We start from the raw sequence: 14,191 nt of genomic DNA, 5'->3' as shown, positions 1-14,191 counted from the left end.
TGCTATTTGTTATTATTTTCTTTTCAATACAATTCTCTACATGTAGTTTTTAGAAGCACTCACGATGTGAGCCAACAGTCACAGGAAATGTGCTTAAAATCTATTGTCTTAAAGGGAAAGTCCACCCTGAAATTAAGTTAGTTTTAATAGGAGCAGAAAAATGAGAGAAACAAGTCAGTGAAAGTTTGAGCAAATTCCGATTAAAAATGAGGAAGTTAGGATTTTTGAAGTTGTGATCAATCAAACACAAATTGGCAACTCTATGACGTATCATGCGAGCTCAACTTCAATTTGCTCAGTACTAAAAAAATCTAAAATTTTCATTTTCCCTCAAGAAAAATTTCAACCATACATGCACCCTAAATATAATAATTGCAAATATGTTTCTATACTCCCCCTGCAAGGAACAAATATATATTCCGTCATCAATAACGAAGAAAACATGATTTTATGGAATATTAGGCACAGAGCAAATGAAGGAGAGCTCGTATAATAAGTCACAGAGTTGCCAATTTGTATTTGATTGATCACAACTTCAATAATTCATAACTTTCTTATTTTCATTCAGAATTTGCTCAAACTTTCACTCACCTGATTTTCTTATTATTCTGCCTCTATCGAAACAAACTTATTTTGGGGGTGGACTTTCCCTTTAACAAATACCCTTTTGACGGATGACATGCACCTGCTGCCTTGTAACTTTAAATAAGTGCATTTATTACACTATATCATCTCTATTCTCTATCCAAGTCTACTTCATCATCCTCATCATCACAATTATCATCACCATGATGACCATCAGTCACCATGGCAACATAAAACAAAGGAGGAACCTTGTGTGGAGTCCATTAACAGAGGCCCCTTTGATGAGATGCCCCTAAAATCAAAATCTTCTTCATCACCATCCTCCTCCTCCTCCTCCTCATCCCAATCGTCATCCTTATCTCAATCATCATAATCATCATAATCATCATCATCATCATCACCATCATCACCACCATCACCATCATCACTACCAACACCATCACCATCATCACTATCATCATCATCATCACTCCAATCATAAAAATCATCATCATCATCACCATCATCACCACCATCACCATCATCACTACCAACACCATCACCATCATCACCATCATCACTATCATCACTATCATCATCATCATCATCATCATCACTCCAATCATAAAAATCATCATCATCATCATCATTATCATCCTCACTACCATCACCATCATCATCACCACAAACACAATCTTCATCATTAGAGTGGCCATCACCATGGCAACAGGAAACAAAGAAGATACCTTGTGCCTTGGTGAATCCATCTAAGGATGCTCCTTTGACAAGATGACCCTGCCCGGTGACCGCATCCTCCAGGAACAGGGCTAGATGAGGCTGCATCTTCTTCAGAGCAGCGTAAGTACTGTTGTAGGCATGTTGACCTTTGGTTGTGATCATGTTTAGAAAGGTCACCGCTTTCCTTCTTCTTGTTGCCTTAAAGAATGAATGAATTAATCATGAATAAATATTTAACTCCGTTTCGTTGACAATCAGCTATGCATGAAGTCTGTCGTCTACGACTGATCGTCAACGAAGCGGAGTTAAGTCTTTTGTTAATTAGGCAGCTAGTGAAAACGAATTTGTTTAATAAAATTATGGAAATGCAAGCACTACTTAAAACAAACAGAACTTTGTCATTCCTTGCTCATTTTTCCTGATTGAGGTGTAATATGAAAGGGCAGAAACTCAACGTTCTAGAAAAATGATTTTCTCTTTGAAATTCAGATACCGTCCGCCAAATGACTTTTTGGTTTCCTCTCTTCAAATTCATTGTATTCACTCATGCGTGAAATATACATTATATGAGTTGCGTCAAATGAAAGAGGAGGATCTAAGCTTTCCAAATATGTGTCATTTATTGATTATAAATGTGACTAAGTCATGATAAAACATCAATAATTCTCGGTTTCGTTTTTTCTGGGACGCACTGTGTACCGCATATATCATTGTGAGTACATGTACATACTTATACAGCACCAAACCCTAAATGAGTTCATGCAGACAGAAAACTATTTTATCACATGTTGCTCAAACTTTCATTAATTGTGTTCTCATTTTTCTACTTTTATCAAAACCAAATGTATATCAAGGTGAGCTCATCAGATAAGGTAAATCGCCACAAAATATATCAAAAATGCCTCAGTTTTTCTAGTCTAAATGATAGCAACGTGTACTGCACACAACAAAGGTCATGCATGAATTCACTGAGCTCTGTATTACAAGATATGTAAATGTTCAGCGTACTACACGTTATGTCTCAATAACAAAAAATATAGTTTTTGCCAACCCTGCAGACCCCCCCCCCCCCTCGTTGTTTATTTCCTCTTTCAGCTTGATTGTTTTCACTGCAAACTTCCTGTCCAAGATTAATTGCCAAACACATTACAGATTAATATCAAAGATTAATATCATAATTCAGTCATTAAGGAAGGAAGAGCAAAATAAAGTGCATACATAGACAATAAACTAACTGTGTTACCAGCATGTACAGTGTATAAATGTACACTGTACATTATACACATTAGGGGGCAGAGGAGTTGCCATATATGTATGTTGCATGCACACACAATGTAAACAGTTGATTGACTTCTAATGACATTCATGAACCTAGTCAAGTTGTTTTTCTGTTGTTATTTTGTTGATTTGCGATCATAAATTGTCTCCAAACAATCATGGCTCTGTTGCTGAAAAAAAAAAAACTTTTGGGCAATTTGCCATAATTTGCGTACTGTAAATGCCTGCTGGTATCACAAATAATGCAATATGTGCCAATGGTGCTGCTGTGCATGCATCCGTGATCTGATACCAAATGCAAACAATATTGTTCATTTTTTTCAAATGCAAAACATGACACAACAAAGGGCAGTTAATTTAAGTTAAAGACATGCTCCAATATAATGTATGATATTCAAATACATGTATGCATTCTTTTTCATTGAGGGGGGGGGGGGGGGGGGGGTGTAAAAATCTCTCTAAATTTTTTTTTAAAACTCATTTTGTATGAAAAAGCAATCCGATACGATTATAGTTATACACTGACATGTACACTGCCAATCATGGTTATTGTTCATTGTGATTTATATTTGGCAGACTAGTTGTTTTGTCAATATACAAACAAAATTTTAATGTCAGTGTCTTATGTCGCTTTCAATTATGTACATCTATCAGTGCACAACAGCAGTATAGTGTCGATCTCCATTTAGTGCATTTTTATTTTATCTTTTGATCCAGAATGCTCTGAATTATAAATAATGTAAACAAGAGAATAAAGTGCAAAAATCAAAGAAAAATTGAGTCCATTTTTGTTGCAGTACATTGTGTCATTCATATGAACAAGAACAATTTAATTGGAGTGCAATTATGAATCACTATTTTTGTGAACAAATAGGTAATTTCTTTTTGGTTTTCTTGTAATTTTCATATAATGGTTCATTTGATATACCGGTACATGTTTTTTTAAACTATGAAAGTGTGGAAAATACAAATTATTGGTGCCGATTTCAGGAGCAAAAGCTGATAAATTAAAACCTTTAGAAAACTTTGAATTGCTGTGGGTTGAAGGGAAATTCCATGCTGGCATTGTTTGGTTTTTGATAAGTAAAGCAGAAAAATCAGAGAAAGTTGTAATTGATGAAACACAGATAGGCAACTCTATGATGTATCTTTCCAGGGGGTGTTTCACAAAGATCCTAAGTAGAACTTAACTCTAAGTTGGACTTAAAAATTATGGAAAGCCATTAGCATCTTTGAAAATATTTAGCAAAAGTTATTTTAAAAGGCATAAAACGTTGATTCAAATCATTCATATTTTCTATTATCAAGGAGATTTTATGTTCTTGATGTGGAATTTATGAACAATCTAAAATACTTGAATTTTCGCTTTTTAATTTATTTTATTTTAAGCCTACGAATGGCTCTCCATAACTTTTAAGTCCAACTTAGAGTTAATTTCAACTTAGGATCTTTGTGAAACACCCCCAGATCCTCTTTAATTTGCTCTGTTGTGTAAACAGAACATTTCAGAAATTTTATTTTCTTAGTTGCAAGAGAGGTTGTAGAAACATGCATGACTTAATATTTTCTTTTGAGAAAATAGTAATTTATATTCTTTTCTAAATGACCCGCTTCTCTAATTTTCTGCTTAAAAGGCATCGTTTAACAATGTTAAATCTGAGATGTACGGCCCTATGTGTTACCAGTGTCTGTGATATGGTGTAATATTGATGCTCTAAAAAAATTGACTTCAAAATGATCAAGAAGTGCCCCAAAAAAGTAAAAATCTTTAAGTGACAGGTTATACCATACTCGTTTTCCCCAATAGTCTGTAGTGTTATGAAAACTGTTAGGAAAAGGCAAAGTCTTATTTTGATTTCCAATCTCTCCAAGGCCAATGAGAGGAGCATTGAGGCCAATCAAAAGGGCATCCACGGCCATGGCCTTGGTGGCCTTGGATTAATTTAAGCCCTGATGAATATCTTGATAATCAGACAGGCGATCGGCTTGTAAAAGTCATGGGGTTCCTGACTGGCCTAAAGGTTTATAACTATCATCATCCAGGATTTTGTTTCGGGAATCTGATAAAAACACCAATCCCTTTAAAACCGACTTCATATACTTCCCCTTTAATAAAGAATTATAACCTACTTACTGGAGATTTATGTGTGACAAACAAACTTTAATATCTAAGGTTTAATAGCTGGGTTTATAACATAATGCATTCATTAAAAAAGTGCAATATACATTATTAAATAAATGCATTCACATTCATCCATGTACGAGATGTTAAAAACTGTGCGCCATCTACACGTTCGTAATGGTGTTATCACAGTTTTTCCTTCATTATCATTTTGCCTTCGGCGTAGACTAGAAGGGATGAGATTGATTTAGATGACTCCATGCGCAGCGAGAGTTTAACACGGTTTGCAAGATTTTCAACATGGATGTCGATTTTGACCCATAATAAGGGACCATTAAACGGATTATTTCAGTCAAGTTAGTAAGTGGAACCGATGTATTATAGCCTAGGCCTAATTTACAATTGGATACATGCACGAGGTAAAATTACATTTTGGGGGATTTTGGGGGCATAACAATACGACCTGAAATGGCCGTGGCGTTATCAAGGGAATGTGTATAAACGGTTTCCGTCTCTAAAGAGAGAGCCGGCCGACCCTACCCCAATAAGAGGCTAACGAACGAAAGAGACAGAAAATTTGGTCTATGGTAGCAAATAAACAGACAATAATAATGTTGAGTAACCAAACAATCAAAGAAAATAGGGGAAAATATATTTTGAAAATAGGCAACACTGAACACTGAACTGACCTTTGACATTATCAGCTCTACATCGTCCAACTCAAGAACAAATTCTTCTATAAGATGATCAGAGATGAACTCGACATCGAGGTCATCAATGAGTGACTGACGATGACGTCGTAAGTTCAGTCGAGCCAGCTCTGTCATGGGTGCCATATTTGGGTCCCCCATATCTGGTTCTGGAAGTGGAAGGAAAAATATGAAAGGTTTTGTTCAGCATGCAGTTAAAATAATGATTCAAAATTCAAAAAATTTGTGCTGCCCATGTAGTCTTTTCATGGTAACATTATCTATCCATCTATCTATAGTTAACAACTGAATTATTCATACTTTACCAAGTTAAGTAGTTTTTTTGGCGCTACTGCAGTTCCGTATCCATTATTTTAGCAGTTTTTTTTTAGCAGTTTAATATCGATTCTTAGCAAAGGAATTTTAGCCCAATTTTTAACTAATTTTAATCATAATCATATATTGTATTTTCCACCTGAAATTGGATCACATCCGACATCGGGAAGCCTCCGTTTAGGGCTTCGATGTCGACGTCGTCGCTCAGTACCGTGTCCGCGCTATAGCTCTGCACCTCAAACTGATTAAGCTATCAGTCTAAAATTATGCAAACTTCACGTATGCTTTATGGTATTATGCACATGCACGATACCATAAACTATACGAGAAGCTTGCATAATTTTAGACTGATAGCTTCAGTTTGAGTTGCAAAGCGGTAGCGCGGACACGGTACTGAGCGACGACGTCGACATCGAAGCCCCAAACGGAGGCTTCCCGATGTTGGATGTGATCCAAATTCAGGTGGAAAATGCAATATATGATTATGATTAAAATTAGTAAAAAATTGGGCTAAAATTCCTTTGCTAAGAATGGATATGAAACTGCTAAAAAAATGGATACGGAACTGCAGTAGCGCTGTTTTTTTTAAGTATGTAAAAAATTGATTAGTCCTAATCAATGTTTCTTGAGAATGTGACATATTAAAGGCCCTCATTCAACAATTCTTGACTTACCAAAAAAAATACTGGTATAACAATTTAATAGGTGTATTAATAATTTAGTTGATATTTATTTCTACTATCTACGTCCCATCGCTAGGAGGCAGTTGGGGCGACGACTGGACCTTGGCAGAGTCAAGCCTTCCCACTTTGCTGATTCAAAAAGCGAGAAGGGGGGGGGGGGGAGGGTATTTTCAAACTGTAACTCTGTATTTGATCCCTTGGGGCTAGCAGAAAAATGAGAGCGTAGATATATTCCTTACTACTCGAACTACTTTTCCCTCAGGGGGTCATTTCTCAAAAGTGGGAAATCTCAGAGCTACGATGGAACCAATGTTTGAATCACCGTTTTGATCAAGATATTTTTAGAGTTCCGAGATGCATCATTTTGGGGCATACATGTATGGAGAAACAGCTGCTCTTTCATATGATTATGACACAAAGGATGCAAACAAATCACGTCCTAAAATGTAAGGATCGTTCATATTTTTTCTTCTGCACTCTGTTGGTGTAGGGTTTACCGATCAGCAAGCCGCACTGCCAATGCAAAACAAGGGAAGAGAAAGTACGCACTACCGCGTATGCGTACTTTCTCTTCGCCGGTTGAATCAACTATACAACATGGAAGAATCGTTGGGGTAGGACGAAGAATCACCCCCTTTTTCCCCATCGAAGACTTCTTCAAATCATAATTTCAAGTTGATGGATAGATGCCCAGAAGAGTCGAGCAATAGTAAGTCAAAATTGTAATTACTCCCTTTCCATATTTTGAGATAATGTCACCCAACCCGCTGTTTAAATGTTTTTCGATGCACCACCCGAAGCTCCGACGCCAACAGCATCGGCATCGGCATCAGAACTTCCCGGAGGCCGGCCGCGTTACCTTTTATTTTTTCTTCAATTTTAGTGGGGGGTACATATGGAACTCTAGCCTGTTCAAAATCGACTGATTACCATCATAATGTTGATTACCAAGTAGGCCCCTAAATTTAGAAATTTACACAGAGACAAAGGGACGAAAGGGTCCATATGGCCTGCGCTGTAAATTAGTGCAATGCCCGATGCCTTGGTCCACGTCCATGGGTGTGGTGTGCGTGTCCTCGCTTCAGTTCAGGCGCTGACAAATTTCGATAACCGTACAAATACTACAGGTCGCGTCTCGCGATCTCGCTTTCTTCGACTCCCCCCTTGACATAATTCTACTTTTCCCTTTACGAAATTCCATTGATAAAGACTTCCAGTATTACCTTTAAATATGTGCAGGATCCCTAGTCTGAGTCTGGACGTATCAACGAACAACAAGCCTGTGAGTTTTGACTCTTCTAAGAATTCTGGTTTCTGTTTTGTTTTGTTGTTGAAAAATATCACTTCCGCGATACATCATCGAAATGGTGTCTTTGAAAATTCAAAATTAGAAGAAGAAAAAGAAGAAAAAAAATTCCAGCGAGGGAAACAAATTTATAAGGTGGTTTTCTTTTTAATTTAGTCGTATAAAGTGTAAAGGAAACACAAACCAAGTCCTGTATATTCCTCTCAATATTTTAAGCTTGTGTAAATAATGCCTACATTTAAAGCAGTACAAGTACGAGTATTACAATTTAATAATTTAGCATCTTGCTCTAATTGTATTATTATAGCCTATTTGTGGGATAATGTTTTGTCACTGTTACCTTTATTAATAGGAAATATATAAGGAGCTTTAATCAGAATTTTGATGGGGGTGATTAAGATAGCTTTTCTGAGGTAAAATTTTGCGCTGATTACGAAGTTGTCAGTTTTACTGACCCTACTAACGATATTCTTGTAATTAATTTTAGCCACTTTTCGGCCCAAATTGACCAAGGGGGCACTGAACGGGGGTAATTTCCCCAATCTTTATCAACAAAGATTAGGTCAGTCTGTAATGGAAAAAGGGGGAAATAGTGGACAGATCGACCCCCATCAACAAATTGTTGAGCCAAAATGACAATTAAAAACTCAGCCCATTTTTTTTAGTTAGAATCAATTGATATGGCCGGTGTATATGAAATCCAATTCCATATCTAAATGTGCACTGATATCAGAACAATTTTATTGAATTATTAAATTCTAGCTTTGACCCATATATTGACTATCAAGTTTACATGATTTTTGTAACAAACAAGAAATTTTACTGAGCACAAAGACGTTGTGTTGAATTGAGGAATTGTGAGTGAGCCAATGAGAGGGCCGTAATTTGAAAATAATTGTACTTCCTTCCCGTGTTAGAATGTATAGGTCTGGAATTAATTATCTTCACAACTAAAAGTTTTAAAGAGAGGAGAATTTCTAGCTGAGTCCTTAAAAGACTAGATGGTGTCAGCTTATTATATTTGTTAATTTGTTTCTCCATTTAGTGTACGCGTGTTTGTCATTGTGTACATTTGTTTTACCTTTGTACTTTATTCAATTAACTCTGTTTTTGTCTGAGAGTTTGGGAGTGGTGTCTAATTAAAAAAAAACTATCAACCACTTCTTCTTCAAAAAAAAATAAACCTTTCCCCCTTATTTCTTTCTCTGTACTCTCTGTATCTCTTTCTGCTTCTCACTAACCTTCTTGTCCCCCCCCCCCCCTGCCATCCATTCATTCTTCATTTATCGTGGACCCCTCCTAAGACAATCAACATTTATGCTGATCAGGGTGTTCTATCCCAGTGGAAAATAATCATGTCCTTCCCCAATAGACCGGTTTACTCACATATTTAAATTTTATGCATGATTTTTAAACAAAGGTTATCTTGAAAACCTGAAAACTTGCCAGATGCTTGCCTGACATAGCAACAATTAATGTATGCAGACTGGATTCGAAGTATTGTAATTCATTCATTAATAACAGCTAGGTTAATGGAATACCCCCGTGACCGTAGGTCCCCAGGAAAGAAAAATCCATAAATTTAAATATGTTAATAAACCGGTCTATTCCGCCACAACACGTACTTCCCTACTTGACACAAACAACCTTAACACACTCTCTTTTTTATACTCTCATTTAAAAAGCGAGAAAAAAGAGAAAGAAAGAAATTAATATTAAAAAGAAAGGCATTGGTGATAATAGTCAGTTCATGACTGATTACCATTACAACAAAAAACAACAACAGACCAAAACCAAATCATTAAACACAACTTGCATCATGAATACTTGAACGCAAAATATAAATAACTTTTAATTTCAAATGTAGTAGATTTGTTTGTGGACTCTGTGGAAGTCAAACTTAGCTTTGTCAAAGATTAAGAAATTCAGTAGGCCAAATCTATAACGGAGGGAGCAGAATGCGTATATACAAGTTCTTGCTTTAGACCTACAAGCGATGTGTACATTAATTTTGTATGAACATTTAACCCTACGTTAACTGGGGGGGGTCAATTTGACCCCCCCCCTGTAGAAATTTCGCGACTACTCCGAAACCGCGGCAGATATAAAATTTTCCTTTTATGACTTTTTACTTTCGAGTCTTACGCATATTTTAAAACGATTTTTTTGAAAATCGGACCTACGGTTACAAGGTCACGTGACCTTTTGTCTTTGCATGTCAGCCCGAAAATCGCTCATTTTCGTGATTTGTGTACAAAACATATGTAAAAGTCATTTTTCCTAAAAATAGATAAAACATTGGTTATTCAGTCTTGTTTAAAGTTTAGATGTTTGTTTTGGGGTCAAAATAGTTGAATTGTAGTTATAAATGAAATAAAACAACAAAAACAATAAAATACATAAGTTAAAAAAACAATGAAATACATAAGAAATTATAAAAACAAGAGATAACATAAGGAATAACCTGGCTCTTCCAATTTTTTGTGTTGTATTATTATTCCAAATGGTCTAATAAATATATGTAGTGAAAAAGAATACGTAAACATGAATAATCTATGATTTATGGGCATAAATGTGAATTTGATGACCTTATTTGCATAAATTACCATAAATATGCAAATGAGTGAATTTTTCAAAAATTTGAAATTACCATAGTATTCTATACACTTCACTTGACATGCATGCAAATTTTCGCGGCGATCGGCGGTGAAACGGCCGAGATCTTAGGGGGGGGTCAAATTGACCCCCCCCCCAGTAAAAACCTGGTCTGAAATAGCCCAGTTAAAATAGGGTTAAGGTACTACATGTACTTCAAAAAAATGCATTTGACAAATTTGACCAAGGAGGTATAACAGACAGAGTTACATTAAAAATAATAAACCACTGTCTTTGACAGCCCAAGAGACCACAAGTACATTAGAAACTTCCAAAAAGAAAAGTCTTGCAGGCGTTCAGATATTTTTATGAGGGTTCACTGGATCGACAAATCAAAGAGAAGATGGGAGAATGTCGGTCTGAAAAGTGTCAAGAAGGCCTACAAGACTGACATTGTCGCTGCTGTGAAATGTCAGTCTCGTGAACCATAAAAAAAAGTGTCAGAAGGCTTGCAAGACAGAGATCATCACGGTCAAGTGGGTTGTCAGTCTCATGGTCTCTTGCCATATGAGACTTGATATTGAGGATATATGTACACTGCAGGTATAATGGATTTTTTTCTGACAGATATTGGTGAAAACAGACCTTCAACAATTACAAAAGCTACGTCATAATAGAAAATAATATTGTGTAACTTTACTTTAGCGTCACATGAGTTTTTCAGTCAAAATTTATCCAAAAAATGTCAATTTCTTTTTTTTTACAAAGAAAAGAATTTAAATTCTCCACCTCAGTGTGCAATTTCAGCTACTTTTATTTTAGTGTAACATACCGTAATAAATAATTTTAGCAGGCAAATAAAAGCATCATAATTGTTTTAGGAGGCAGCAAAGGCCTCCCCCAGAAAAGGGAATCTGTTTAAGGATAAAAAAACAACAATTACAATGTAAGAAAAACAATCACTGATATTTTGAAGAAAAGCGATTACCGGCAGACATAGTGTTAATTATAAAAAGAAGGAAAAACAAATTCCCAGTGCTGTGATTGAAAAACAACCACCCTAAATTCACATATCATTACAACTACATGTAACCAGGGGTTTTCAAAACATCAGCTGAAGACAGTTCAAATGGCTTTGACTCCTTTTGAAATATGCAAACATGGCAATGGTATAATAAAGATATACATGATGTCACAAGGCAATAGAAATGGCTACAGAGTTGAAATCTAGAAATGACAGTCCCTGCAAATGCATTCATGAAACTCATTTTAAAAATATTTCATAACATTGATGATTTATATGATTTATATAATCTATATATTTGTTCCCATAACCCTTTGGAATGATATCTCTATTTCAATTTGCAAAATGCTAAACATCATTTGAAGACTTGTACTACATGTAACTCCCCATTATAAATCCAAATTAACTATAATTAAATATATATGTGAAGTTTGGAGACCCCATCATAAATAGATTAAAACTTGGCCAGCATTATGTGAATCCTGCATGTTGCAATACTTACATGTATTGTGCTACACTTCTTCATTGTATTTACAAACATATACATCAATATATATAGTACGTTTGACATAAGGGTTACCAGTTGTTTTATCAATCATTTAACATTGATCATCAATTACCATGTGACTACAACTGTAAAATCCTTCGAAAATATAATTTGGACATAATATAAAACAAAATGTAAGATGCAATGATGTCATGGTTTCTATAGGCCTCAAAGACCAAAGACCAAAGTACAATAATGCGTGTTTCTTATAACGCGCTTCTCCAATTAACTGACCAAAGTGCTTTCAGAAGTATTATTACATCAGCAACTGGATTCAATACATCCTTTCACGGTTAAGGCCGCCATTTTAATTTGCGAGTAAACAATGCATCATCAAGATTTTCAAATGCGCATGTATTGTTGCGTCATTGCCCGCGCTGTGCGCTCACATCATAATGACATGGGTGCCATCTTAAATTACGAGTACCCGGTAAACATCTTTGTTTACTTGTAATTTAAAATTGCGCCAATGTCAGTGCATGCGCACTCTTGTAACCGTGAAAGGGGGTCTTATGATTTTGATTACCGGTATGTACTTTACAGTGTACACTCCCCACTCCCCACTCCCTTGGGAGCATTCCAGGGATTCCCATTTGTTTGGGGGAACACATGCTAATCCAATCATACTGACTTTGCATCCTACCGGGAACCCTCTTAACACCTGGGTGGAGGGGAGCAATGTAGATAAAATGCCTTGCTCAAGGACATCATTGCCATGCTGGTGTTTGAATCCAAGAGCTTTGTATTTCAAGGTATTAAACCACTAAAATATGACACTTCAACCATTTAGTTGATATTAAAGAGTGGCCTTGGGACAAATTTGGTCACTGAATATTGCACAGAGCATTGACATAGACTTGTATATTTATGTATCAAGTCAATATGCTTTTCTATACTAAAATGTAGGTATTTCTAAAAGAAATGTTGGTAGGCCAATTAAGCACCTCATTAATTTGGCCATTTCAAATACATAAGGCACAATAAAACAGTTTTTTTTTCTCCATATCTGTTATTAATTACTGTTCAAGCCATTTTTACATAAAATACTAGTCAATAAAAACCAGTTCTATCCATACGTGGCTGGCTTAATGCAGTGTTAACTGGTTTCATCCAGTTCCCCACCAGGCAGCACCAAGCTTCTTCGTTACAGCATCCTTCTGCAAGAAGAAACAAAATAATACATGATCTTTGTAATAAAGACTAATCTTTAGAAAGTATTCATTTTATTTTTAAAATATTTTTTCATTAAATTATTAATCTCTTTTGATTTACATACACGTGGAGTGTACAATCACAAATACACATTATGTGATGTCAAAACAGAAGAAAATACAAACAAGATTTTAAGGAGGTTACAAAACCAATTTGTATCAAATAAAATAATACAGGAAAAGGAAATTCAAAGCAGACTTCATCAGCCAAGCTTTTACATGTTATCATCGCACAGTACACCTTCAAGAAATAAATCCTATCAGGTACGCACTTACTTGACCTGAGAGGGCAGTGCTACCTGTAGGACATTACCACATGAGAGGGCTTGAAACAACGACTCTGGCATCTCAAGTTAAACATTCGAACCATAAAACTACAACAACGTATTCAAAATGGGAATGAGGTATTGCAAAGGAACATGAGTGCCAATCTGAGGCTTGAACCCTGTACCTATAAATTACTGGCAACTGTTTGAATATGACGCTAGCCTTATTATTTTACCTCTTTCTTAGTGAACTGAAGAATAGCAGCAATGGCGTTGAACATCTGTTTTTTTGTTGAATAACTGTCAGTCTGATAATAAGACAGCACTACGTTCTTTAGATACTCCAAGTTGGTTCCTTCTCTCGACCTAAGAAAGAAGGAAGACACACAAAAAAATAAAAGGGAAACCTGCTTTAGCGATCACATGTATAGAAAGACCATATGTCTGTTAAAAAAAAAAATTATGTTTCCCTTCAATGGTGTTTGTCAACGAAAGTACTAAAGGAAACTTAGATGCTGCTTGTAAGTGTTGGCTTGCATGGTGATGTAGATATACAGTAGGCTTGCGGGTGCACCATGTGAGAGAGAGAGAGGATTGAGGAGTCCTGAAAAAGGACTCTCAGTAATCTTTCTTGAGGGTGTGTAGTCCTGAAAAGGACTGTTTGTGTAGTCTTGAAAAAGACTGTTGGTTATCTTTCTTAGCTTATAGTTATATCTTTCTTAGAACTATAAGTTAAGAAAGATAACCACATGGTGCACCCGCAAGCCTACTGTATAAATACGGCTTACTTTGAATCATCAGGTTATAGACCTTCTGTAAAAACATTCCCCTT

General features: G+C 35.9%; 2 protein-coding genes across 3 annotated transcripts in view; both read right to left on the bottom strand.

Moving 5' to 3' along the window:
- Positions 1–7,782, bottom strand: part of LOC591503 (apoptotic protease-activating factor 1) — a 42,239-nt gene extending 34,457 nt beyond the window's left edge. The window contains exons 1-3 of the mRNA XM_030989077.1: positions 7,634–7,782; positions 5,392–5,561; positions 1,311–1,500 (exon numbers count right to left, since the gene is read on the bottom strand). Of these exons, the coding sequence (XP_030844937.1) occupies positions 1,311–1,500; positions 5,392–5,553 (352 nt within the window). The 5' untranslated portion in view covers positions 5,554–5,561; positions 7,634–7,782. The remainder of the gene's footprint in view (positions 1–1,310; positions 1,501–5,391; positions 5,562–7,633) is intronic.
- Positions 7,783–11,584: 3,802 nt separating this feature from the next.
- LOC100891045 (GRIP and coiled-coil domain-containing protein 1) overlaps positions 11,585–14,191 on the bottom strand; it is a 37,066-nt gene continuing 34,459 nt past the window's right edge. For both annotated transcript variants that reach the window (XM_030989075.1, XM_030989076.1), the window contains 2 exons: positions 13,596–13,725; positions 11,585–13,039 (listed from right to left, as the gene is read on the bottom strand). In XM_030989075.1, coding sequence (XP_030844935.1) covers positions 12,989–13,039; positions 13,596–13,725 — 181 coding nt within the window. In that variant the 3' untranslated portion in view covers positions 11,585–12,988. The remainder of the gene's footprint in view (positions 13,040–13,595; positions 13,726–14,191) is intronic.

This window comes from Strongylocentrotus purpuratus, unplaced genomic scaffold (assembly GCF_000002235.5).
Source record: "Strongylocentrotus purpuratus isolate Spur 01 unplaced genomic scaffold, Spur_5.0 spur5_scaffold_18, whole genome shotgun sequence".
NCBI classification, from domain to species: domain Eukaryota; kingdom Metazoa; phylum Echinodermata; class Echinoidea; order Camarodonta; family Strongylocentrotidae; genus Strongylocentrotus; species Strongylocentrotus purpuratus.
This window is presented reverse-complemented; position numbering and strand designations above follow the sequence as displayed.